The following is a 26951-nucleotide window of genomic DNA, read 5'->3' as shown; positions in this document are numbered from 1 at the left end:
ACCGTTAGTTCTCGTCCCAACAAATGATCCTTAGGGTAATCAGGATGGATGGATGAACGCAAGATAAAGGTGGGGGAATTGTGCTGAGTGACATGATCATTCTATGTCTGCGAGTCACGAAACACTTTGCCGTTCTATAAGTGAATTACTGATACCAAAAAGGTCCCGTGTTGCAGTCTTACAGAGCGGTCAAAGACACTACTAAGATACGCAGACGCTGGTAGTCCCTCGGCTCACGAGACCTCCCCACGAGCTCATATCACTGGCTAAGACTGTCTGATACTGGCCAAGTTATCGCACTCCTACATACGAGCTGCAGTAGTAAATAGGAATGCCTCTACTCCACAGTCCAAAAATCCTTGCTAGCCAAGCTTGAGGGTTTAGTCCAGGTTGAATTGGGTCATCCTAAAGGGCCAACACAACCAGAACAAGACCTTGGTACTTCTATCACCGCTACATGGTACTTGCGAGCCTTGTCGGTGAACATGAAGCAACTTGAGCCTAACAGCCAACGCTCAACGTTAACCGCATAACTATTGACCGACCAGCAGTAGTCAGGCTAACAGTGCTCATTATCTTTCTTGAATCGAAAGAGTGCTTCTAATAGCCCTTGAGAGAAACGGAATCATATCGAGTGACAAATGGAAGCATGCTAATATAGAAAATGTCATTCAATGTGGGTGATGATGCACCACGGGTATCATAAACTTATCTCCATCCATCTACGGCCTTTTCATCCTGACAAGTCCAATGACTCAGACATCTTGAAAGGCCTTGGCCCACAACTGCCTGACCAATACTCATTCAGCGTTTGACATGTCTTCGTCTTCATCATCAGTAGTCTCGCTCTCGTCATACTGATCCATGTCGTCGTATTCCCCTCCATGCAGGTCATTCCATCTGCTCGGAGTAGGAGTCGACAGGTGGCCTTCGGGATAGGGACCCTCCAGGTCTCTCCCTGTAGATGGCGTCAGGGTCGTCGAACCGGGCTCTAATCCACGACCACGACCCTGACCAGCTCGAAGTCTCGGCCGTCCACCCCTACGACCACTTGCACGCCGCCTCTCTCGTTTGGGAATGACTTCCTCTCCGTCTTCGTTGAGCAGTCTCCTCCTCCGCCTAGGTTTGTATTCAGGGTCTCGGTTGTCCTTGAAATCCTGTCCTTCGCCATCTTTTGCCCATACAGTGACTTGATCCGTCTCGCCCTTCCTCTTCTTGAGCGCCATCAGATTTTCCAGGAATCTCGTCTGCTGAGCTCGCTCGCCCGACCTGTCCTTTCCGACAGGAATTCTGATGTTCCATTCCTCTCTGATGGCAGCTAGCGGATCCTCTCGAATAATATTCGGCTTGCCAATGGTCTCCTTGGTCGCAATTCGCGATGCGCAGGCGCCCAGAAAGTCAACGTTTCCTTCTAGACTGCGCAGAGCAGGGAGAGGATTCTCCTTATCGCGTGAAGTAAAGATTCCTTCGGTACCAACAACCTCAGCCCATGAGCCTTCAAAAGTTCGACCTTTGTACGATATAATCGGGTGCGGCGAATGCAGTTCCAATATCTGAATATCCTCAGTCTCATTACGAGTCTTGTTCCCATTCTCCTTTGTTTCATCCACTGCATCGCTGCGATCGACTCCCTTGCCTTTATCGTTGCTCAGGGCCGGGTCGATTTCGGGCTCGTCGTCATCAGCCTCTGGTTCTGGTAAAGGGTCGTTGTCGATATCGTTATCATCCTCGTTATCCTCTGCGGCGCGAAGGCCTCTCCAACTAGGGTTGTGGTCAAGCCAAGTTTTGTAATATCCGCCTCGACTATGGTGCGGTGTTCGTGGTTGTCTGTCTTTAAATTCGGGATATGAGAGATCGAGTGATAAATAATAGGTCTAGTAACAGTCAGCTGGTTGTTCAAAGTGAGCGTGTAGTTATGAATTGAGCAGTACCTCTGTTTCAGTGGTCGAATATTCGTATTCCCATTCTTCTTGGTCATCTTTTCCTAATTGTTCTTCAACCTTGACTACTGCCGCCGTCTCGGCCAACCTTGCCTCGTCTGGTGTGGTCATGCTGTATGCGCCGGGTCGCCCAGGCAGTGTTAGAATAGTGTTTTGAATATAATAAATTGCCCGGCAGGATTTCTGTGTGTGAAAATAGTTTGCATCGGCATCGGCGCATCTGTGGCTTTGAGAGTGACGGTACTCGAAGTCTACAATGCTTTTGTTGACAAAAGGCAAAGGTTTGGTCGCGAAACTTAAAGTTTACAGCCAAGGTACTTACCAATTGGGGTCTCAAAGTCGGTCAAAGATGGCACTTTGTACATAGGAAAAGGATAATTGCAGGGATCAGGCGGGGCAGCTTCTGTGGTCCATCCCTGCCCCGCTATCGCTATCAGGCTGGGTTGCAACATTTGATGAGTCTTATTGGATTTTGAACTTGGCCATGCTTTCTTGACATTTCCAAAACACGCCCTTGAGTCATCCGACGCTTCTCTTTGATCCTTGTATATTGTATTTAAAATTAACCGTTCCCTTCTACTGAGAGACGAATCTAAAGCCTCCATTCTCCAATCTTCTTTACATCAACTCAAGACCAAGATGCCCACTGTACACCTATTAGATTATGTTGCCGGCAACATCAGGAGTCTGGTGAATGCCATTGAGAAGTGTGGCTATGAGGTCGCATGGGTTCGATCTCCAGAGGACGTTCCCAACGCAGAGGTTCGGCGAGACTCTTCCCTTTAATATGTCCATCATGACTGATGCGCTTCAGAAACTCATCCTTCCCGGTGTCGGCCACTTCGGCCATTGTCTTTCCCAACTTTCTCAAGCCGGCTACCTAGAGCCTATCAAGAAGCACATTGCGGATGGGAAGCCCTTTTTCGGTGTTTGCGTTGGCCTACAAGCTCTCTTTCAGGGTTCTGTTGAGGATCCTGACATCCCCGGTCTCGGAGTCGTGCCAGCTGCTTTGGATCGGTTCGACGACTCAAGTAAATCAGTACCTCACATTGGTTGGAACAATGCCTTCACTTCCGGTAAGGCCATGTACGACCTTCAACCCGACTCAAAGTATTACTATGTTCACTCCTACAAATGCCCGTACAAGCCAGGGGAGCTTGAGTCGCAAGGGTGGGCTGTTGCGACTGGCACCTACGGCACCGAGACTTTTGTAGGTGCCATCGCCAAGGGCAATATCTACGCAACCCAATTCCACCCAGAGAAGTCCGGTGCTGCCGGTCTAAAGACTCTCCGGGCCTTTCTCACAGGTGAAGGCCTCAAAACCCTCGGCAATGTAGTCGACGAAGCTGTCGCCAATGCTCCCATCAAGTTCGAGGACAGTCTGACACGACGAGTCATTGCATGCTTGGATGTGCGCACAAATGACCAAGGCGATCTTGTCGTTACAAAGGGTGATCAGTACGATGTCCGCGAAAAGGGCGACGATCGCAACGTGCGTAACCTGGGCAAGCCTGTCGAGATGGCTAAGCGATACTACGAATCTGGGGCGGACGAGGTCACGTTCCTTAACATCACTTCTTTCCGAGACTGCCCAGTTGCCGATCTCCCCATGCTTGAGGTCGTTCGTCAGACGTCTCGCACTGTTTTTGTGCCCCTGACCATTGGCGGTGGTATCCGTGACACCGTGGACACCGACGGCACAAAGGTTTCAGCGCTTGAGATTGCCACCATGTACTTCAAATCTGGAGCAGATAAGGTCTCGATCGGGTCTGACGCTGTTCTTGCTGCCGAAGAGTACTACTCTCTCGGCCGTAAGCTCTTTGGAAACACTGCCATTGAGCAGATTTCCCGGGCCTATGGTAACCAGGCCGTTGTTGTGAGCGTCGACCCCAAGCGCGTCTATGTTCCCAAGCCAGATGCTACCCGACACAACATCGTCAAGACACAGTTCCCCGGTCCCAAGGGTGAAGAATACTGTTGGTACGCCTGCACAATCAAGGGTGGCCGTGAAACCCGGGATATGGATGTAGTCGAGCTTGTGCAAGCTGTCGAGGCGATGGGAACCGGAGAGATTCTCCTCAACTGTATTGACAAGGACGGCACCAACAGTGGGTTTGACTTCGAGCTCATCAACCAAGTCAAGGGTGCTGTCAAGATCCCCGTCATCGCCTCAAGTGGTGCTGGCAACCCGGCCCACTTTGAGGATGTATTCCAAAAGACTTCAACAGACGCCGCTTTGGGTGCTGGAATGTTCCACCGCGGCGAGTATACAGTCAAGCAAGTGAAGGATTACCTACAAGAAAAGGGTCTCAAGGTGAGACAGTTCGAAGAGGGTTTCTAGGTCAATTTGAAATAGAACAAGGAATAAGTTTATAGACAACTTCTTGAATTCGGTAAATATCGCTTTGGTATAATTTCAACTAGAAGGCATGTACAAGATAAAGAGTCATAACCATAAGAGCTTCAGTATAAAACAGAGGCACCAATACGCTTTGACACCTTAGAAATCCACCAACAGGAAAGATGCGCCAGAAGCTTGGGATGTGTTGATCTCGTGACTCAACACCAATGCTTACAAACTCTCTTGAGGATAGCAGAGCGAGTCGTCAGGCGAGCCTCCAAACTAAATTTTGGAAAACACCAACGAAAGTAAAATAACATAAGAGACAAAGGATACAACCACTCCCAAACTCCATAAAGAAGGAAGCAAATCGTTGCCTATAGCTCCATACCCATCAACATCCACTTCTTGCTCGTGACATCAAGATCATGGGCCCAGTGATCCAAGGTAACCATGTCGAAGCCAACCCACTGAAGGCTCTTTGACAGAGACTGAACGTCGTCCGCGGGGATGCGCCTGTCAATGCAGGTAACAATGTGGGCACAGTCCAAAGGACCATCGGCCAATTCAATAAGGGCCATGAGACTGTGATATTATGTTAGTGACATGCGACAGATCAGGATCAAAGGTAGGAAACATACGCCTTTTTCAGGTCTCGGCCGAGAACGCCTTCAATGTCGAAGAAGACAAAGAGAGATTTCTCCTCTCCATCGTCAGCAACAAAGGCACGGAAGCTCGCACCGCCGGCATAGTCCCAAACCTCCAGCCAAGCGGTAATGTCGTAGGCAGATAGCTTGTCATCGGAAACAGGCTTGAAGTGCTCGGGAAGCCGGTCATCGGACGGCGGCGTTGGTAAAAAAGCACCAGACAGGCCGGAGCCATTCATGGACGAATTCCCCTCACCGTGGAACGTCGCCTTCATGGACTCGCAAAAGAATCTCTCACATTCTTCCCTGATCGAAAGTGCTGCCCCCCCTCGTCGGCCCAGGCGCCGGCCTGGGATTTCTCGCTTCTTGTTCTTGGGCAAGAGAGCGAGCTCGTTAGACGAGGTTAATGCGGCGAGGGGGGGGCTTGTTGGAGGGGAGGGTAATCCTGAGGAAGGGACCTCAGGAATACCACTCGGCCCCTGTAGCACTGAGTTAGAATCCTGACGCAGATGTGGTGTTTTATAGAGATAACGTACCTGCAACCCCGGTAGTGCAGTAGTGGAGGCCCTTGAGGTTGGCGGCAGAGTCGACGAGGTAACAAGAGGCAAGGACATTGACCTTCTGGGCAGCGGCCTCGCCGTAATTACTACTGTAATTCAAATTCTGATTATTCATTGGCGCCATTGCTGATGATGTTTCCTGGGTATCGACTAGAGTGGTGATAGTTGGGAAAGGGCCGAGGTTGATCGACGGAGGGAGGTTGACTGGTAACGTTTGATTGAGTTGACTCGAAATAAACGGGCTGGAAATCCTTTTAAAAAAGATTTGTATTGTTCCTTTGGAGGCAAAAGTGTGGGTAAACGTGCGGCGACGTTTAGTTTCGTGTCTTGGTAAACTCGTGGAGAATGTCTTTCAACTTGGGGTAGAGTAGAAGTCAAGATTGTGGCAGCGGTGTGAAGGGCGAAGACGAGGATAAATACTGAGAATTGAGTGTGTCAGGCCTTGAAGGGGGAGCGACGGAAGCCCAGGAATCTGACGCTTGGGGCAGGAGGAACAGCGATTTGTGTGGACCCCTCACCTGAGGCTCTGGAATTTTGTGCACCACAGTGGAGGTAGCGCTTGCCACACCCACCTAGATTGGGTGGCATCCATTGGAGCCGGGGTAACAGTTTAGCGGGCAGCTCCAGTGGATGGACAGGCGTTGTACAGTGCGACTTTCTTATCTTGGCAAACGCTGATGGGAGTTGAGCCGAGCGAAATGGAAAGAAATTCTTGGATGAGTTGTTGTTGATCACACCAAGATATCGTCATCCCGTCACAAACTTGATGAGCATGTTGCAATTCGCAACACTCTCGTTTCCCAGTGATTATCAGTGGAATTTCAACTCATTTCCTCATCAAAATGAATCATAATAAACCTACCTTGTTAGCCAAGCATTCTTCTAAACCTAGCGCACGCTTTCGCTTCGCACTAACGAGAACGCCTCCGCAGCACATGGTAAGGTCTACTGGTCAAGGGCTGAGAATGTTAGTCGCCAGATGGCGACAGAGTAATGAACGATAAACAACTTGATGGTCTACAAAGTCTAAAAAGCGCGTTTCACGAATGACACAGGTTCGCTACCGAAGGTAGCCCAGACTGCTCATGCAGGTCTTTTTTTGGTTGCACATCATCGTTGCAACTCGAGACTTCCAAGACTGTCTCACGCAATTGTTACCACCCAACCCGGAAGAGTCTAGAATTCTCTGCGCGCATCTTTGTAAGATGATGCTCTTCCTCGCTTACATACTGTATTATTAGCGAACAGCATAGTTACACGCTACGGATGCATTGTACAGCAATTACTGTATTCAGTTCTTCATACCGCTGCGTTGTGCTGTGCCGCTTCTTCCAACGCATTGTGTGATGGGAATCGAGAGCTTGTCCAGAATTGCATGATACACAAGCCTCTACAGTGCAAAAAAGAAAAAGACTACAATTATCTGGGGCGCCCTCCACAGTGATCAATCACATGATCAAAATTATCATGATCGGTAACTGCTCGGTTCCAATTGACAGCTCCATGCAATCTTCATGGTCCTCCTGTCTACGATGTCAGAGAACGTACGCAATGGTAACAATTAAAGGCGGCATTCTCGGCCAACTAAACTCGACTCAACCCAGCCCAACTCATAACAACGTCTATCTCTCTCTGGGCTAAATGCCCCCGTCGTGTAAGTTGATTGGTGGGCACGCTGTGGTCCCGACATGATGGCGCCGTGCCCAACCCCGCGTTTTGGTTCTCTTCGGGAATGCATCCGGACCGAGACTACCTATCAAAATACCCATCCTGGCTGCATCTCTGCTGCAGCCAGAGAGGCATGATCAACATGCTAAATACTCAGTTCGACCTTGGCCTCCAATAGCCACATCCTTCCCTCATTGCTAGCTAGCCTTACACACCTGTTATATGAGGCTCATACACAGAACAAGATATATCGACCCAGCTCAATTGCATTACTTTAGATGCCAACTAACCCCTCGCAATACTCAAAGTATGACAGAGAACTGAAAGTAGACAAGGTTTTATTCAGTATAAATCATAGCAAAGGGGCCGGTCTCTGTCTTGTCTTTTTATCGGCAAATAGTCCACCAAGGAAAGTACCTGATCGGAAAAGAGTTTCCGCGACCTCATCACGCCAGGGAACATGCGCATCACCATTCATCGTCATGTCTATGCTGTATTATTGGCCTCTATTACTCGGTCAGGTCCAATTTAACCAATACATCTTGTAATCCCATTCAGTTACACGAAAATACGAGTCTAGTGCAACTAAACCAAGATACTTAACGCAACTGGCCAAAAGAGACATTATTATACTATCATACAGTGTTCCCACATCTCCTGTGTCATATATGTACTATCCTGGACATATTTGTATCCAAATACACCTTCTATTGCGATACCATTATCCGTGACGGGCACTGAGGCTTGCAAATGCATCCGGGCTGTGTCGGCCATTTGTCCATGCGAGGTCCATACCAAGATTCATACTCTCTCGGCTCCGGGCAGCAAAAGGGTCTGAAGTAGTCGTGGCGTTTGGGCTCGCGATGGAGTTGGCAGCAGATATGTTTGTCATGAACGGATTTGTTCCAGATGACATTGGTGGGGGGACATTTTGGTTCTGCTGCACGGGAGCCATTGGTTGGTTCTCGGGTATGGTTGGCTGTTGTGGCTGATGGGCTTGTGCTGTCTGGTAAGACTGTGTTGAATCGACGCTTGCTTGCTGGGGAGTCGCTTGCGGGTAATTGTTGAAGAGCGCCATGATCGAGGCGTTGTCGGGTCTCTGGGGCTGGTAGAACTGCTGTTGCTGTTGCTGTTGCATGTGTGGCATCTGCTGTTGCCCATAGAACTGCTGCCCAGTCTGTTGATGGGCAAATGGATTGTTGCTCGCTTGGGCCTGATTCTGCATCGGCTGCATAGCAGGCTGCTGACCAAAGACTTGCTGTGCTGCCTGCACTGTGGGCTGGCCAGCATTCGCGAAGAAAGGGTTTGTAGTAGTTTCAGGGGGACTCAGAGGTACCGGGCTCTGATATACAGCAGAACTTTGATATACCGCAGAGGCCTGATATACGGCCGGGTTCTGGAAAGAGCTCTGTGTTTGCTCTGGGATCTGGCCAAGACTGGGCGATGCTATCCGAGTTGGAGATCGGGTAAATGGATTGTATCCTGCGGACGCTTGGTTGGTGTTGACTTGGGGGAAAGGATTATTTGACTGTTGAGGCTGCTGGTGCACTACAGCAGTCTGGTTCGTGAAGAAAGGGTTGTATCCTGTCGACTGCGCTTGAAGTGGCTGAGGGTATGTCATGTTGTTGTTGTTGAAACCCAAGCTAGAGAAACCGCCAGGAGTCGTAGGTGCCGAAGGGGCCACTTGCTGGTATCCGGCAAGCTGCTGGACAGGTTGCGGGGCCGGTCCTCCAGTATGGTGAGGAAACAAAGGCTGCTGTGGGGAGAGTGACATATTTTGAAATGCCTGGCTAAAGGCATCGGTCGGCTGTTGCTCCTGGGCGACAGGTGCACCAAATGGATTCGTCTGGCCGTATGGGTTCCGGTTTTGAAGACTTCCTGTCGATTGAGCTGTCTGCGGTGGAGCTGTGCCTAGGTTATCAAACGGGTTTGTTGAAGCACTCGATGGAGTAGTCGGACGGTCTGTGGCTGAACGAGAAGGTACGCTGAGGCCTGCGCCGAGCCCTAGCCCTCCAGAATTCGGTGTAAGAGGTGTCAAGGACCTTGATGTACGCAGAGTCTGTTCTCGAGGTGAAGGTGTAGGAAGAGGAGAGGGACGGCCACTTCCCTCGCCCAGTCGGACAAGAGTTTCAATCGCCCTTTCAAGGTTGCCATTCACACCTTTCAGCACCAAGGCATTCCTCTTAGCATCCTGAAAACCCATGTCTTGTAGCCTGGCCATCTTCTGGTCCAGCTCATCAGGTTGGTCGAGATCCAGTGTTGCGCCGAAAACCTTTGACGGCTTGTTGGGCGGTCTTGGAGATTCGGTGCGACTAGCTTGAGCAACCGCTATTGTTTTGGCATCCTTCTTCGATTTGGAGGACAGGGGAAAGATGGATGAGGCAGATCGGAATCCGAACTTTGAGTTCTTAGGCGGCAACGGTGGAGGTGTTCCCTCGCCCATATGCGGAGGCTTGGATTTTCCCGTTCCTTTAACAGTATTGTTCATATACTTCTGTCGAATGAATCGTTCCATCGCGGAATCGGCTTCGTCAACGTCAACGGGCACAGGCGGTTTGCCATGTTCGGGGTTGTATAAGTTATTCGATGTGATATTTCCAACCTTCCTCATGTTCTGTTGGTTGTGTAAGCTCAGAGCTACTCCCATAGGCGAATCTGATATTATTCTCGTTACTCACATCGACTTGCTCGTTGGTCCAGCTGTCCATACTCAAGGACTTGACTTTGGAAATGTGAGTACCAAGCTTTCGGTGGATTGCAGCACATCTCATGCATAAGAAAACGCCCAGCTAATAACGAAGTTAGTCAAAGTCGATTTTTGTACGCCATAGAAATGCTTACACTCCATGATGCCCATGCTAAAGATGACACTTCACATTAGCAAATTCCGAGCGTTCTACATAGCGGCCCCATGATGAGCTTCGTTATGTGTCTGGGGCGTACCTGGATTACGCGCATGGCAGTCTGCGCACATATTATTTCCCGGAACATTCTGCACGAGATCTTGCAGAGCCTTTTCATTCCGCGCCTGCTGGCGCTTGCTCATTAGACCAGACATTGGCGGCGGGTCAAGTGGACGAAGATTTCGATGACCTCTAATAAATATACGGTAACAATGCGATGCTTTTTGCAATGTAACAATCTAGGGTCGCTCGTAGAGCTCGCGTAGGACGAATTCGGCGGTCGGAAACTCGAATGCTCTCTGTACAGAGACTGGAGGCCGGAATGGGGGTGATCGCCAACGGGAAGAAGCAAGTTGTCGAGATTGATGTAATGGATGGCCAGGAAAAGCAATTATGGCGGCAAAGCATGTGAAACAGATACAAATGATGTGTAACGCAATGATGTGCGATATAATGCGATGCGATACGTTACCATGCAATGCTGATGGGTCTGAAAAGAAGGAGGGAAGAGGATGAAAGTTGATGAAGGAGGTGCTACTTGTTGCCCGCCCGCTTAGATCCACCAGTCACTTAAGGTCCTATGTACATACCTAAGGTAAGGTCAGGTTCCATCTGGGTATCCTAACTCGTTCTAGGCAAGGACTTGCCTGGTCCATCCACCGGTTGAAAGCGAATTGACGGCCTTGGCTGGTTGGATTTTAACGACGGCGTCAGGGGCAAGTCTCGTGGGCGAGACAGGGTTTAGGTGAAGACCGAGATGCATTGTCCAGAACCTCCAGGGTATCTAGCGGGAGTCGCAGATCCATATAGTACGCCATCGCTTTTTTTTTGTAGCAGCGGTTTTCGGTTATTATAATAGACATTGTAGAAATAAACGAATTCGATATTTTCATTACGGTGAAGATCAAATGCTGCCTCCATTCTGTATTGCAAGACTTGTCCCTGTAGTGGTATATCGTCAAGTGCGTGTTAAATTAGAAATGGGGTTTTAAATAACTCATCCCATGTTCAGTCCCTTTAATAAGTTGAAAAAAAAAACATTTATACATGCCTTCAACTGTAACTGCATATATGTAACTCGGTTGTATGATATGGTTTCATATGTGAGATGTTGCTCAGAACCGTTTATATCGGTATCTTATAAGCTCAAAATTACAGAGTTGCTACTATTATCTACCTAGTATCTAACCTCGTATCTAACCGACGCCCAGTGTAAAGCCGCGATTTAGAGTAACTAGGGCAACTTATGGAGTTATTGTGGGGACATTTGTTTTATTTGTATTCATTGGGATCGTCCCGGGTTGATATGGGAATTCCCGAGACAATGGACAATCTGCCAGCAAATCATTCATCACCATCATTCGTATTACTGCAACTTGAGTCTTTGACAGCAATGATTGTATGCTCGCCTACACACATTGCTGTACATATACTCGCGCATACCGTTGATGGTTACATCACTTAAAGTGGAAAGTAACGTCATATCATGCCGCAATAAGCTTGCTGTACTTGCATATAAAACCAATTCATAGACGAGGTACATGCCAAAGATGCAAAGTAACTACTTCGAGAATGAGCTTTTGTTCTCGTATTAGATGAATTCCGCCTCTAACAACATTCCTTTGATCATCATCCATTTTCCAAGAATCTCGTTAATTATTCCGGCCTCCAGCCACCTTCATCACCTTTTTGACAGGGCTTTTATTCCCAACCTCCGCCCACCTTGTTAGTATTCCCAACCACTCAAACCTCAAATTGACCACTTGAAACTGATAACATCCTCGCAACAGTTTCGCCTACATCGCCGAATTGCCCCAAAAAGGACTGGTCTTGTGGCTGTGGTGGCTGTAAGCCCACGTTCCCAACGTCAGCAGCAAGGCGAACCTCGCTTTACCGTCAACTACCCCTCCACCTGGACCCCTGTCGGACCCAATACAGAGCCCAGCACCACGACTACAGTACTAGCTTGGTCGTTAAGTTAGGTAGCTGCTGCCTCGTGCTCGAGCTGTCCACGTATAGCGCACGTATACCGATACTCCTGAGCTCCTCTTGGATTCGAGGCGAAACTCTTGGCTTCTACACATGTGAGCAGAGTCAGACGTATAGTACCTGAAGAGGAGCTGTCAGCCACCCCCTGCACACACAAAATCTCACCTCAACACTCGAAACTTGTCTTTATCAACAGCAGGAGCCATCTCGCAATCCAGCCGTAGATTCCGAAGCCCCGAAAACCCAAACCAAGTACCGAAAGACCCGGCATGGTCAATATCTAAAGACCGAAATCCAGTTGCCGAATTGATCCACGACCTCCCCCATAGCTCTTCAAAGTGATCGGTACAACACCTCCAACGCGAAACCCTCCGACGACTGCGCCAGAGACACGGTGTTCCAACGTCGCACATAATGGCAGGCATTGAGCAGCTTGAAGTTCACAGCAAGGCATGTCACCGGCTCTCCTTCGTATAACGGATGCTACAACAAGCAGCGGACAAAGAAAAAGATTCGAACTCTCAACTAATACTCACTAGTCCTATATCGTTCGTTGGGTGAAAGTTGACGAAGGCAACACGTTATCATGGAGCGTACAGCCTCACAAAAAGTCCATGTACGCATGCTCTCTCCCGTGCCCCTTATATCGGCTCTACTTAGGCACAGAAACGAAGCTCCGTACTAATGCAGCAATAGCAATTTCGGTCTTGTCAAACATCCCGGCAGCGGTGCTACCACTTTTGCATCCTCAACAACTGAGGACCTGAATAATGGACCCGAAGAATCCGGCGGTACCTCCGATGGCAAAGCAAGCCGTTTCTCAAAGAAAGAGACCAATGCGCAGGAGCTCCTAAAAAGCAAAGGATTCATTCCGATCAAATGGATAGGCAAATGCGAAGCGGACAAGGTATCAATTGGCACCTTTGATGTCAAGGAAGATCAGAGTGGGATGTACGGTCTTGTGTTTGACAACACATTCTCAAAACAGACATCTAAAACGGCAACCTTTGTGGTCATGACATATCCCACTGGAGCACCACCACAGACTTCTTCACACCTGCCAAATCTTCAGGCACCAAAGGCTGGTGCGAGCCAAACAAGCCTGGGACGTTACAGCAGCCCTAAGCTTGATGGAGTTACGTCTGCTTCTGTGGATAGCCTTCACAGTCATAATGCTGCAGGAAACGGCGCACCTTCGGTCTCCGGCCGGAGCGAGGCTGGCTCAAGCAATTACCACACAGGCGTTCTGCACAAACGAAGGCGTAAGAAGGGACAAGGCTATGCCCGCCGGTTCTTCTCTCTCGATTACTCCACCTGTACGTTGTCGTACTATTACAACCCCAAGTCATCTGCTCTCAGAGGTGCCATCCCTCTGAGCTTAGCTGCTGTCGCTGCAGATGAAAGACGACGGGAAATCAGTATTGACTCAGGCGCGGAAGTATGGCATCTGAGAGCTCCCAACGACAAGGAATTTCAGGATTGGGCGCATGCGCTAGAGAAGGCCAGCCGTGTTGCGAGAGGACTGGAAACCCTTGATCTTCCCAAGAAAAATGAACTCAAACTCAACACACGCGAATTACAACCCACTTACCAATCATCGCCCCAAGAAGACAGAGAATGGGAACAAGTCGAATCTCTGGTCAGCCGTGTGGTAGGAACTCGCGATGCGCTTCGACGTTTGACTCGTGAGGTCACAGATCAGGCGAAGCCACCTTCGGCGAACACCCCTCAATATCTTTCACCTACACCTGGAGGTACTAGTGCTGTAGAAGAAAACGATTCATATTTTACTCCCCCTTCAGAACATAGGCGCTCGTTTTGGAGACGAAAGTCGAACGCACCTGCGATGTCTCCAGCGACACTTGGTGCGGCAACAGCCATGGCGGTGCCTGCACCTAGCGGAGTTACGACGACCATCTCGGCCAGTACGCCAAATCACTCACGGAGACAATCAAAGGCCATCAACCGAGAAGAGAATACGCTCCAGGACCATTGTCAATCCCTATTGACAGATCTTGACTCAGTTGTTACCGAATTCACAACCCTTATTAATAACAGCAAGCGTCGTCGACTACCAGTGCCTCTATCTGCAGGTGGTGCATCAAGAAAGAGTATAGACACTGTCTCAACTGCCGATGAGTTCTTCGATGCCGAGGATGCCAACTCGGCTGTTCTCAAGATCGATGGCAGCGAAGACGAGGCCACGCGATCGGAACAAGCAGAGGATGAGGAAGAGGAGGACTCTTTCCGTGACAATTCTTCTGTGTCATCTATTGGGGAAAACGATGCAGCCAATCTCGACGACGCGTCTCACCTGTTCCCCGTTAAACCCAAGAGCCTCGTACCTCTACCTATCGAGCAAGCCGTGGCGAGAAGGGCTACTATACCACCCGCAGCGGCAGCAGCGCCAAGTTTGATCGCATTCTTTCGGAAGAACGTTGGTAAAGATTTTAGTACAATCAGTATGCCAGTTACATCGAATGAACCCTCATCAATGTGTCAGAAGGTGGCCGAACAGCTGGAATATGCGCAGCTACTGAACCAAGCGGCAAAGCAATCTTCCCCTACAGACAGACTTCTGTTTGTGGCGGCATTCGCTGTGTCACAGTTCAGTAGTGGACGAGCTAAAGAGCGTGCTATTCGCAAGCCCTTCACCCCTCTTCTTGGCGAGACCTTTGAGCTCGTGCGAAGTGAAAAAGAAGTTCCTGGAGGTTTCAGGCTTTTGGTTGAGAAGGTCCAGCATCGACCTCTCCTCTTGGCAATGCAGGCTGATTCAGCCAACTGGTCATTCTCTCAGTCACCCGCACCCGGCCAGAAATTCTGGGGTAAGAGTGCCGAGATCACTACAGATGGCCGCGTGAGAATCGTTTTGCGGTTGTCTAATGGCTCTGAAGAGCGTTATTCGTGGAATATTGCTACTATGTTCTTGCGTAATGTGGTAATGGGTGAGAAGTACGTGGAGCCCGTGGGTACAATGCATGTTGTCAACGATAGCACTGGTCACAAAGCTGCAGTCGAGTTCAAGAGTAAGGGCATGTGGGGTGGACGAATTGAGGATGTCGGTGTAGAGATTTTTAACCCTGAAGGAGCCAATACAGGAAGTGGCCTGGTCGGCACATGGACCAACAGCCTGAAGACGACTGGAAAAGGGGGCGGCCAGGAGATTTGGCGGGTTGGACCCCTGGTGGACAACGCTGCTAACACTTTTGGCCTCACCACTTTTGCTGCGACCTTGAACGAAGTTACCGAGATCGAGAAGGACAAGCTACCGCCGACAGACTGCCGTTTGCGACCTGACCAGCGCGCATACGAGCAGGGCGCAATTGACGATGCTGAGGATATGAAGCAAAAGCTGGAGGAAGCCCAGCGTGGCCGACGCCGAGAGCTAGATGAGCGAGGTGAGACATACAAGCCTCGATGGTTTGTGAAGGTCGAGAACGCTCCGGAGGGTGAGGAAGTGTGGAAACTCAAGACAGGAAAGGATAGTTATTGGGAGGAACGAGCAAAGGGGAGCTGGCAAGGGGTTGAGGAGATCTTTAAGATTTCTTGATGACTGATGACAACAAATAGAAAGTGCAATTGGATCTGGGTTTTGTTAAAGACGGTATATTAGAAAATGCGAAGGCGTGTTATGTTGTGCAGAGAAGATGTTACCTTGGAATGAAGAGGCACTACCTAGCATGTAACAAAATGCGGGTTAGACTCCCTTGTGATGTAGGAGCGAATACATGAGAGACCATGACGAAATTCCAACATCGATCAGGTCTTCTTGTCCATAATTGAGATCTGTTTGTGTTGCAAAGTTGGTCAAGAGTGTCACTTGAAACCTCCTATTGCTCGCTGAACAGGTTTAGAAAGCCAAGAGAAAGCTTGGCCTTGAGATAGAGTGATTACCCGTCTAGTGGTGCATAGACGAACAGGGGATGTGACGGACATCCCAGTCACTTTCCAGATGAAAAGAGGGCCACTACACAGGTAGGTAGGCACGTTGAGCGTTTTGAAAAGCATGAGATGAAAAGCGACACTGTTTCACAAGAGCCTTCATTCTTGATTGAACGCCCAGATCTTGGAGTAATATTACGCAATTGGGCCAGGTGAGCAGCGTTGGCGCTTTGGGGAGAATGTCAATTGAACTGAACTGAAGGTTGAGTGAGGATGATGGGATGGTGATCGACGTGACGATTGAAATTTGGCCGGCGTCTCACCAATCGTCGAGTATCATGTGTACTGGAGCTGTATGGAACTATGGATCAAGCGAAATCCATGCAAACTGCTCATCGTCATTCTGTATTTGCAGCGGTCAGTCTTTTACAATATCCAAGCTCCTTTGACACAACGAGAGGCCGATTGCTTGCTTTGCTAAGAAAAGAAGAGAAGAGACCCAGCATCAGTACAAATAAGGGTTATTTACTTGCCGATAATACCGAATGGAGAATCTAACTCCAATACATCAGGTTAGACACATAACTAATTCCTTGATTAACTACCTATTCCAAATGAAGGCATCATATCGAATTGCGTTGCAAACGTTGAAGGAAGAAGCATCGAAGAAGAGAGAACCTAAGGGTCCCACTGAAGTCAGGTTTAGCGGCTCGGGAGTGGCGAACCATTCGTTCAACCAGGCCCCTGACGATCCAAGCCCTGAAATAGAAGAAGCCATCCATTCAGCGAGTAGATAATTCCTCATTGAATTATCTTTAACAGTACTTTACAGTAGAAAAAGACGATCTAAAGTTGACTACTAGAGGAGAAATCTCCACCATCAAAGCAATCAAAGACATTCAATGCCAACCCCAGCCAGTTACTAACAATCCAAGACCGTTTGTGTGTATGTAGACAGACGTACGTACAGAGGTACGTTAGTACTAAGTGGATGGCTACAGGCGAGTTTCAGCAAGGCGCCAATCGCTGATCAGATGGCGCTTGACACAGCCGAAAAAGGGGGTGCGAAGTTGCCCGCTGAAATCCTGGGTGAGGGGCGTGCAACTGCACTGTACATCACTCTGCTCTAGTCTGCAAGATGCCGCGAAAAAGCATTACGACGACTCTCAAATTTAGTGGGTCGATTTATTAGCATTGAGTGAATTCGAGGTTGGAGAAAACGAAGGAGCCAGTTGGAGACGAGAACGTTGTTGATGCCAATTGCACTATCAGTCTTGGACCTGTCATGGAAACGAGAAGTATTGGATTTGTTGTGGCTGGGCACTCTTGGGAATTTCTTGTCTCGATGGAACATGTGAGGTGAGATGTTTATACGAGTGAAGCGGGCAACACTAGGTAGCCAACACGGTTTAGTTGTCTGGATGAGGCGGCACTATGCGCACTATTTTGAGGGACTTGAGCTCGTTATAGTAACAAGTCGTCGTATACAGAATACGTCGGTACAAAGTTGCCATCGCCTTGTTTACCTACAACAAGAGAGAGGTTGGTGCTCATCAACAATCAATAGCAATCATTCATAGGCAAATCGACTCAAGTTGCTCGTTTCATCTGACAATATAGTTCCACGACATGCGGGATTATACGTGCAACAATAATAGTAGATACTCTGCCTGTAATGGTTGTCAACCCATCAATCATGATAATGCCCCCAAGCGGCACTGAAATTACTGGATCAGACGTGCCCCACGTTTAATCCCCAATCCATGGTTCCTTCTGGGATTGCATGGCATTCAATCCAAGGAAGAAAAACTCGACTGAGTCCACTGTCGACGTAGTGTATTAGTGGCTAAGTGGACGCTTGGACGACTACAGTAAGTGAATGTTATGCTATTCCCCGGGTCTTGATGAATGCCCGGACACCCCCCCCCCATCTCCCTCCCAGGTAATGCCGAGTATTGGAACAGGAAAACCAGTCAAGCCAAGTTCAGGGATCCAATAATCGTCAACCATCCCTTGATACCTACCACACGAGGTGGTTATCGAATCGAGTTGCACCCCCATCCTCTCTTTTTTTAAAACCCCATTCCAGCCTCTACTTCAAACTCGTCTTCCCTCTTTCTCCCTCCCATTGATTTATTAATTCTTTCAACTCTCCAATTTCACCGGTTGACGCCTTCTGTCGTTTTTGTTCCGGTCTTCCTCCTTCTTTCCTTCTCAACCCCAACTCTCTCGCTATTGGGCTTATTCTAGTTTGACTATAATTCAACAACCACTCACCAGATACTCTCATTTACACAATACAACGCTTCCGTTTCGGTTTTCGACTCTTTCTACAACAATTCCTCAATCAACTCCATTAATTTCGACCCATCACATTGATCCAACGAATTCACAATGAAGTCTGTCGCTCTTCTCTCAGTCTTGGCAGCTGTCGCCTCTGCCACCCCTACTCTCAAGGAGCCCCCCAGCAAGCGTGGATCCCTTCCTACCGTCACTGCTTCAGGCAATGGTTAGTGCTTCAATTCGCCACAATCTAAAAATCATGTCAATATTAACCTTTTCGCAGCGTTCTGGGCCGGCAACGAGCGTTTCTACCTCCGAGGCATTGACTACCAGCCTGGTGGTGCCTCCGCTAATGAGGATCCTCTGGCCGACCCCAAGATCTGCAAACGTGATATCAAGTACTTCAAGGAACTCGGCGTCAACGTTATCCGCGTTTACGCCGTCGACAACAAGGCCGATCACGATGAGTGCATGAAGGCGCTCGACGACGCTGGCATCTACCTCGTTCTCGATGTCAACAACCCCAAGTACTCCATCAACCGTGCCACCCCTGGCCCTTCGTACAACGCCGCCTACATCCAGAGCGTTCTTGCTACTGTCGAGATGTTCGCCCAGTACGAGAACACCCTTGCTTTCTTCTCTGGTAACGAGGTCATGAACGACGAAAAGGACACCGACAAGTCTGCTCCTTACGTCAAGGCCATCACCCGTGATATGCGAAACTACATCAAGGCTCGCAAGCTTCGCAAGATTCCCGTCGGTTACTCTGCTGCCGATGTTGCCTCCAACCGCATGCAGACTGCTCACTACATGAACTGCGGTTCCGACGAGGTCCGATCCGACTTCTTCGCTTTCAACGATTACTCCTGGTGCAACAGTGACTTCAAGACCTCCGGCTGGGACGTCAAGGTCAAGAACTTCACCGACTACGGTATCCCTATCTTGTAAGTGAAACCGACCATGATTGCTTGGTCGTCACTAACCTGCTCTAGCCTGTCCGAATATGGTTGCATCGAGAGCCGTCCCCGTAAGTTTGAGGAGATCAAGCCCATGATGGACTCCGACATGTCCTCTGTCTACTCTGGTGGTCTCATGTACGAGTACTCTCTCGAGGACAACGACTACGGCATCGTCAAGATCAAGGGCAACACCGTTCAGCCTGAGGACGAGTTCGATCTCTTCAAGTCCGCTCTCTCCAAGTACCCTGCTCCCACTGGCGCCGGCGGTGCCGCCAAGGCTTCTCATGGTGTTGAGTGTCCCAAGTCCGAGTCCGTCTGGCAAGTCGACCCTAGCTACCTCCCCGAGATGCCTGCCCAGGCCGAGAAGTACATGAAGGATGGTGCTGGTAAGGGTCCCGGTATCAACGGTGACGGTTCTCACTTCGACACTGACAGCGGTACTGCCACCGCCAGTGTTGCCGTTGGCACCTCCACATCCACCGGCGACTCTTCCTCATCCAACTCTGACGATGACGACGACAGCGGCGCCGCTACCCTCGGCTTCGGTGCTCTCTATGTCACCGGCGCTGCTACTTTCTTCACCCTCTTCGGAACCCTTCTTCTGTAAATACCAGATTTGCTGCGATTTGCTTGCTTTGTTAGTGTAGGGATTGCCGCCAAAGCTATAATTTAGGCCTCCCCGTTGGGTTCATGATAATCACAATAAGATGCTGGTGATGGGCGCTTGATTAGCCGCGCTGTGTATGTCGGGTTCGTATTTTTCAACAGGAGCATTGGCGTCTAGCCTTGGAAGGGCAGACAAATGATTATAATGCTATCTGGGCGATTATCGCCTTTGTCATTTGAGTTAAAAGAGTTCGGTGCAAAAACACAATCAATAGACTTTCCTTAAACTTGATCACAAATTGGCCAATGTGTTTGCGTACCCGTGACTGTGAGATTGCTCTGTTATACCTACCTCCTATGCTGTTTATAGTCGTCAACCAATAACACGTGAGCTCATGTTAGCCGTGGTTAGACTTGACATGAGCCTCGGCATCTCCATGCAGCCTACTATTGACATGGTTACGTTGCCACTCAAGCTTCCCCATGGTTGAGTTGGTTGTCTAATACTTGAATTCCTCTGAGTTTCTTACAATTGTGCTTCCGCCATACTATTCATCGTTCCCTCGCAATAATCTACAACCACTCGCGATTCACAATGTCCACCGCTACGCCTCTCCCCACTTACGCTTCTTATAAGCATATACTTGTCAGCTCTTCAGGACCCTTTGTCGCACATGTTGAGATCAATCGTCCCAAGAAGCTCAATGCTTTCTCACAGGAAGTCTGGCTTGAGTTTGGTCACGTTTTCGACCAGCTCAGCAATGATTCAGACGTACGCGCTATTGTGGTCAGCGGCGCTGGCGATCGCGCATTTACAGCCGGTCTCGACGTGCAGGCTGCGTCTGGAGACGGGATCCTCTCTGATGCTGCAGGCGACGTCGCGAAGAAGGCCAAGGTGTTGAGGAATCACATCGAAGAGTTCCAAGATTCAATTAGTGCTATGGAGAAATGTGAAAAGCGTAAGTGTCACTCGCAGCAGTTTGGTCAATACTGGTTACTCATAAATGGAATTTGAACATCTACAGCTGTCATTTGTGTTCTTCATGGTATTGCTATTGGTCTTGCTATTGATATTGCATGCTGCGCTGATATCCGCATCTGCGCTTCCACCGTGCGCTTCGCCGTCAAAGAAGTTGACATTGGTATGGCGGCGGACATCGGCACGCTCTCTCGCCTTCCCAAGATCGTTGGCTCGACATCGTGGGTCAAGGATGTGTGTCTCACAGCGCGAGACTTTTCTGCGCAGGAGGCGCTGTCGATGGGCTTTGTGAGCCAGGTCCACGAAAACAAACAGGCGGCTGTACAAGCCGCAGTGGCGTTGGCGTCAACGCTTGCTGAGAAGAGCCCTGTGGCAGTTCAGGGAACGAAGGAGCTGCTCAATTACAGTAGAGATCATAGTGTCGCAGAGGGCTTGAGGTATACAAAGGTGTGGAATGCGGCGGCTGTGCAGGGCAGGGATTTTGCCGTGGGGTTGACGAGCGGGTTAAAGAAGACGAAGCCTCGGTTCGAGAAGTTGTAGGCATTTCGATAGTCGCGCGTGGCCGGTATTGAGATACAGGAGTTCGTATTATGAAGAAGAAGAAGGAGAAGGGCGGAACCGATCGAGGTTCTATTCCTATTCTGAGCCAGATTCCTCTTCGGGAGGCAGGTTTTCCTTTAGTCGCTGTGCATGTGTTAGCGAGTGCGCGTGAGCGATGTATTAAGTGAAAAGTGTACGCACGTCCTCGAGCTTGGCCTTGAGCATCGAGACCATGTTTTCTTTGACGACTACGCGTTCGTCGTCGAGATCTTCGATTATGTAGTCATGGTTGGCACTATCGATGCTGACAATGATGGATTTGATGGAGGGATCGCATTCGATAAGAACGCCTGTAGTAAAGTTAGATGGATAAGAATAAAGATTGATGCGTATGGTAAGGTGAACCAACCTCTGATTGCGCGAGGCATCTTGGCTGTGCGAGGGAAGTTGTAGAGTCAAGTTATGATAGGAAAGCTCCCCCAGAAAATCTAGTGGAGCTGAAAGGGACGGGAGCCTTGCATGATGCACAGACCCACTTGGACGATTAGAGTCCATGACATGACATTCCAAATAAATGTTTATTCATCCTGTAAGTCTGCGCCTCAGCAAAGCCACTCTTTGATAAAGAGTTACAATCACAGTCAGCGGGAATGTGTATGATCAAAGAATCATGTTGAACCAATCTAGAAACTACCAATGCGAGGTTTATGATGTGGCAAATCAGTCGACTCACTGCCTATCTAAACGCAGGGCAGGCAGCGTATTGGCATCATCGTATTCTCTTAAACAAGCTGTACGAACCCATGAATACATAGCCCACCCACCCAGATCTAGTCTATGAAACTTCCGAAAAGACCTGTCACGTCTCAAGTTACACTTTACAACTACCCTGGTTGAACCTCTATGAATAATCTGTCTTACCAAATATGGGCTGCGTGTAGTGGTAGTAGCAGCAGGTGTCGGGCATTATATCCCGTTCCCACCGATGCCGCGGTAGTATCCAGCCTACCAAATCTCAGTATATTTTGAATCTAAGCTAACAAGCCACCATGATGAAGTCACCTTTCGTGGAGTGATCGGCTACGCGGCCTGCTTCTAAATCTGGGTGAGGCACGCGAATCAAAGGCAAAAAAGTAACGAGGTCGAGCACAAATACAAAGGGTTGCCCTCCCCCTTGTACTTGTGCACTCTGATGGCTGCTTTGATGACGACACCCTATCAAAGTCTCTGACCTCACAACTTTGCAACTCACTAAGTTGTTATTTAATTCTTGATTCTCCAGGTTTCACGAATAACTAGTTATCCAATACCACTGAAAGACTACTTATTTTCACCGATCAATATATATATACGTGAGATCATATACAAATACCAGTCTCCACGACAACTCAAAGGATCCATCTATCGCCACTTACCTAAATCACTATCGACTCTGCCCTCACGATGGCAAACGGCGACTCTAACGATTCCAACGATGCCAACGATGACGGCTTCAACTTTGGACAAGAACCATTCGCCTGGGCTCTTATTCCCTTGTTTGTCATCCTCGTCCTTGGGTTGACAGCAACTGTCATCCAAATTAGACGTCGACGCCGCCGTCGTGGGAACCAATGGCCCGGCTCAAATCCCCAAGCACCCGCATATTCAGGACTTCGTGGCGGTAGAACATCAAATCGTGGAGCCCTATGGAATGGTACTAGGTCTCAAGAAGGTCTGAACGAGCTTGGACAGGCGCCGCCGCCGTATGATGGCAAGAAGGAGAGGCGGAATCCCTTGGAACTGAGAGATCTTGAAGCTGGTGGCAGTCCACCCGAGTATCCTTCTGAACCGCCACCAGCTCTCGTGACGGATGGTCGGAGATCTTGAGCATGATCCCATTCTAACATCGTCTTTTTTTTTCTCATTGGCTGATTGGTGTATGGAGTTTTGCGGATCATGGGGGAGTGAAACGGATTTGGGAAGTGTACGGCAAGGAAGTTAGGAGTTGAATAATCTTACCGTACCTAATTGAAATGAATGAATTGCACTACCAGACTCGTTGCCTTAGGTTCAAACATACTGATTTCCGTGAATTGGTATTCGGCATGGCTGATTGCCAAACTCGACATGCCACGTGTAGCACAGACGTCACATGTCTCGGATGATAGAGGTTTCTTGATCGGTCGAGTATCGTGTCTCATCATGCGTTGTATCATAGTTGGACCGTGTTGGTCGTCATTGATGATCGATCTCCTGCTCCTCCTAAATTTAGCCACAATGGGAATTTGCACGTTCTACAATCTTGAGTTGGCAACAGTACATCCGTGAAAGCGTGAAGAAATATGAAACGGACGGTATGAGCGCATGAGGATATGTATCTCACAAGCCATCGGAATCAAGTCCTATACGAGGTCGTCTTGAGGTTACACGAGTGGCCTCAAGATACCCGGTTGGGTGCAGAGCTCGAGGTCGGTGTTACTGGAGATGTCGTGACGATCTCCCACAAGGTTTCACGAAGTTGATTAAGATCATATACTCTGCCTCTGTGTGCAAAGTAACATGATAGCAACTCAACTCGCTGCATGCTAACTAGGTCCATGGCCATAGTATTGCTAGCCAGGAACCATAATCAGGCACTCGGCCCATATTTGATGGGGTCTGATATTCGTTGTTGTGAGGCCAATCAACATGGAATGGAGTTTTGCGATGGCTTGTCGTTGGCTTGGCTTGGCTTGCTGCAAACATCAAGTACACAACGATGGATAGAGACATGTTGGGTACTCTTAACGAAACAGACTAACTTCGTCATGAAGATTGAGGAAACAAGTGAAACCAAGAAAAAAACGAGATAGGTTTGAAACTCCAAGGATATACCATGTGTTCTGATGTGTCCTGCATATTGGAAGGGTCTTCGCCGGGGGAGACCCACTGATGCAGCTTGCACGATGAAATAGGACCTGATATCCGAATGCGCAGTTCGCCTTGTCTTGATGAAATGTTTGTTTGCGGTGAAACAAATGGCACCGGTACAAGCTCGCAGTGGTTAGGAGGATAGATAAGGCGTAAATAAGTATATGGAGCCGGAAGTTTGCCCTGGATACGAGAACGGGGAGGCTGGAAGTGATCGAGCGTAGCCGCCCCATTTTAGAACGGCTTCGGATTAATTGTTTGGCATTTCAGTGATGTTACCAAATATGGAAGAGGAATCCAATTCTTGATGATCTTCAGGGACATGGAACTGGATTAGGGTGGTGGTGTTGAAAGGGACGGATAATCTAAGCATTATGTCTGGAACTGACAATTATTTGTGCTGCAGTTTGTCTCGACTCGTGTTTTTGAAGTCCCACATTATCCGTAAATGAAATCTAGTATCAGGAATGCAATGTTTTACAGGTGAGGACTGTCGGCTCAATCTCTGAGACTTTCAGCCCTACAGCCCACTCATCAAAATGAGTGGAGTAGAGAGTTGATCAGCTCGAGTACGTAACTAACTATTCATTGTATGTAAATCTCTTAAGCGCTGCTCATGGGTAATTGTTCCTTTAACGGCAACAGAGGTTAAACTCGTCACATGAGAGGGTATGCGTGATTTTGTCGAATAATGAGGCTCTCTCGAATGATGTTGCGCCGCCTTTCAGGACACGGACGCCCCAGCCGCCAAGTTTGAGCCGTGGCGTTGAGCCGAAGATTAATTGGCGAACCAGGGTTTGGATTGATGATTGACGGAGTGGATCAGATCAAGCGAGGGACGAGGGAAGGATAGAGGCGAGAGGTTGGGGGAAAATGGAGCACGATGATGGATTGATTACTGGGGCCTGATTCGAATGGGAAACCAAAGATGAATCGTCTTGTATCAGATTATCGTGGCAGCCTAACGGTCCATTCGATACAGGAGTAAAGAGGCTGGTGGTCAGTCGTGACAAAGCTACCTACTAACTCAGCAACTTTGGAGACCGCTAGTTGTGAATACCTGTTTTTGATAGCCACAGAGGATGATTATTATTCGGTAGTAACAAAATGTGATGGATGGTGAGAGTTGTCACATCGCATCGCATCACATCACACGCAGGCAGGGCAGGCAGGCAGGCAGGGTAGGTCAGGATTAAGACGAACTGGTCGGGCCTCGCTTTTCTTTTGAGCCTGCAGCAAGCAGTCTCTGTTTCCTGCATATCCTCAGTCTTCTCTCTCGGCCAAACGAGATCGTCCATTGGCAGAGAAACCACGGGCATAGCGTGTTGAGCTAAGTGTGATCCCGGCGGGCCGGCGCTATTGGGTAGGCCCCCCTTCGGCAGAGACAACTCATCACACCCAAGACACTAGCTTGGAAATCTCAAGGGCCCAGCAGCCAACCTAGAACAGGACAGCAGTTCTTTTGTGTGAATGATTGATTGTGAGGATATGGAAATTGTAGACATGAGGAGAGAAAGTGGACAATATTGCGAGGAAAGATATGTCGTTGACGAGGACATGATGGACATCCAGTTCCACTATGCCTACTAAGCTACTAAGGGAACTCTCTAAATCGCTGTAGTTTAACTACCTACGACTAAAGTTGTGCACAGCATTTCACACTTCACTTCATGCATCATCGAACGCAATCAAACCTCAATCGTAATCTGTTTTTAGTGGCTTCAGCAATTGAGTTTGCTCATTGCCAAAATTGCTAAAACGGCCAGCCCAGCTTACTCTGTACTTCAACCCGTTTTTTCTTCTTTTCCCAGCCTCCAAATCCTATTCCCAGCCTCCTCTGTCCCTTGTATCCCCTCGAATACGGTGCACCTAAATTGATTGCCCTGTTCCCCTTTCCCAATCAGACCTAGATTTCGGTTTTCCTCCTTCTCTTTTCTGTCCGGTTTTCTGGGATCTTTACTGTTTTCCAACAAATCCAACATTGAACATTGCCTATATTCCCTGTTCGTAGAGGTAATACTTCCGCTTCCATTTCCACTTTGGATCCCTGTTTGGCGTTGCTGCGGGCAACTTTGTTAGTCCCGTCTTTTTTCTAGCCCCCCCGCCAGAACCTGACCTACCTCCTCTCTCTACCTTACCGGATCCACATCCCCATGAGCCTTGGGAGACACTTCACACCATTACCATTACCATTACCATCGACCACGCCGCACGTCGTCGCATCCCAAACCCTTCCTTCCCCCCAAATCTCCCTCCTTCTCGAATTTCCCTCAGAAACCTAAAGGGATTTCTGCGGTGAGAGGTCACTATCCAGTCAGCCATAGTGACTTCACTAGGAGGCTCTCTGCCTGTCTGTCTCTGTCTTTCTGTCCTTTGGATAGGTAGGATAGGATAGGATAGGATAGAAAAGGATACATTGTCGGTCAACGCTTCCAACTTTATTTCCTTATTTTTAATCGGGTCGCTTGTGTGTAAGTCTCTCAACTCCATCCTTCTCCGCTTCATGAGTCGATACGACGCTGGTGGCGATTCATTGCCCCATGCCATTGGCCTACACCGTTATTTCTCAGCTCAGTTAAACCTTGGAATCGCGGACATTGACCTTTGTACCCAGACACTCTTTGCTGCGTCTTTGATTTCCGCATGTCTTGCTTGATATCAATCCGTTAATCAACCAACCCCCTCCTCTCCCACCGGTGTTTCTCTGCATCCGATCCGGATCGCAGTCCTGGGAAGAAAGGGCCCCGAAACACCTCCACTTAAGA

At 48.9% G+C, this 26951-nt stretch overlaps 9 protein-coding genes across 9 annotated transcripts; 5 read left to right on the top strand and 4 right to left on the bottom strand.

The window, feature by feature from the left end:
- Window positions 1-800: 800 nt before the first annotated feature.
- Window positions 801-2051, bottom strand: FPOAC1_003063 (uncharacterized protein; the record flags this gene model as incomplete). The annotated part of the gene is made up of 2 exons (XM_044847635.1): window positions 801-1874; window positions 1932-2051. 2 exons carry the CDS (start codon window positions 2049-2051, stop codon window positions 801-803), a joined length of 1194 nt encoding a protein of 397 aa, XP_044713551.1.
- Window positions 2052-2579: 528 nt separating this feature from the next.
- FPOAC1_003062 (uncharacterized protein) lies at window positions 2580-4281 on the top strand (the record flags this gene model as incomplete). Its single annotated transcript, XM_044847634.1, has 2 exons — window positions 2580-2702; window positions 2755-4281. 2 exons carry the CDS (start codon window positions 2580-2582, stop codon window positions 4279-4281), a joined length of 1650 nt encoding a protein of 549 aa, XP_044713550.1.
- Window positions 4282-4658: 377 nt separating this feature from the next.
- Window positions 4659-5603, bottom strand: FPOAC1_003061 (uncharacterized protein; the record flags this gene model as incomplete). Its single annotated transcript, XM_044847633.1, has 3 exons — window positions 4659-4866; window positions 4923-5415; window positions 5465-5603. 3 exons carry the CDS (start codon window positions 5601-5603, stop codon window positions 4659-4661), a joined length of 840 nt encoding a protein of 279 aa, XP_044713549.1.
- Window positions 5604-7877: 2274 nt separating this feature from the next.
- Window positions 7878-10214, bottom strand: FPOAC1_003060 (uncharacterized protein; the record flags this gene model as incomplete). Its single annotated transcript, XM_044847632.1, has 4 exons — window positions 7878-9770; window positions 9835-9945; window positions 9998-10014; window positions 10100-10214. The coding sequence occupies 4 exons, from the start codon at window positions 10212-10214 to the stop codon at window positions 7878-7880; spliced, it is 2136 nt and encodes a 711-aa protein (XP_044713548.1).
- Window positions 10215-12462: 2248 nt separating this feature from the next.
- FPOAC1_003059 (uncharacterized protein) lies at window positions 12463-15598 on the top strand (the record flags this gene model as incomplete). Its single annotated transcript, XM_044847631.1, has 3 exons — window positions 12463-12519; window positions 12588-12664; window positions 12745-15598. 3 exons carry the CDS (start codon window positions 12463-12465, stop codon window positions 15596-15598), a joined length of 2988 nt encoding a protein of 995 aa, XP_044713547.1.
- Window positions 15599-18324: 2726 nt separating this feature from the next.
- FPOAC1_003058 (uncharacterized protein) lies at window positions 18325-19779 on the top strand (the record flags this gene model as incomplete). Its single annotated transcript, XM_044847630.1, has 3 exons — window positions 18325-18439; window positions 18497-19157; window positions 19206-19779. 3 exons carry the CDS (start codon window positions 18325-18327, stop codon window positions 19777-19779), a joined length of 1350 nt encoding a protein of 449 aa, XP_044713546.1.
- A 594-nt stretch (window positions 19780-20373) lies between these two features.
- FPOAC1_003057 (uncharacterized protein) lies at window positions 20374-21297 on the top strand (the record flags this gene model as incomplete). The annotated part of the gene is made up of 2 exons (XM_044847629.1): window positions 20374-20737; window positions 20804-21297. 2 exons carry the CDS (start codon window positions 20374-20376, stop codon window positions 21295-21297), a joined length of 858 nt encoding a protein of 285 aa, XP_044713545.1.
- Window positions 21298-21393: 96 nt separating this feature from the next.
- On the bottom strand, window positions 21394-21725 carry TFB5 (TFIIH complex subunit tfb5; the record flags this gene model as incomplete). The annotated part of the gene is made up of 3 exons (XM_044847628.1): window positions 21394-21441; window positions 21499-21647; window positions 21707-21725. 3 exons carry the CDS (start codon window positions 21723-21725, stop codon window positions 21394-21396), a joined length of 216 nt encoding a protein of 71 aa, XP_044713544.1.
- Window positions 21726-22740: 1015 nt separating this feature from the next.
- FPOAC1_003055 (uncharacterized protein) lies at window positions 22741-23163 on the top strand (the record flags this gene model as incomplete). Its single annotated transcript, XM_044847627.1, has 1 exon — window positions 22741-23163. The coding sequence occupies one exon, from the start codon at window positions 22741-22743 to the stop codon at window positions 23161-23163; it is 423 nt and encodes a 140-aa protein (XP_044713543.1).
- Between the last annotated feature and the right edge of the window lie 3788 nt (window positions 23164-26951).

This window comes from Fusarium poae, chromosome 1, assembly GCF_019609905.1.
Source record: "Fusarium poae strain DAOMC 252244 chromosome 1, whole genome shotgun sequence".
Taxonomy (NCBI): domain Eukaryota; kingdom Fungi; phylum Ascomycota; class Sordariomycetes; order Hypocreales; family Nectriaceae; genus Fusarium; species Fusarium poae.
The sequence above is the reverse complement of the archived record's forward strand: the minus strand, read 5'-3'. Positions and strand labels throughout refer to the sequence as shown.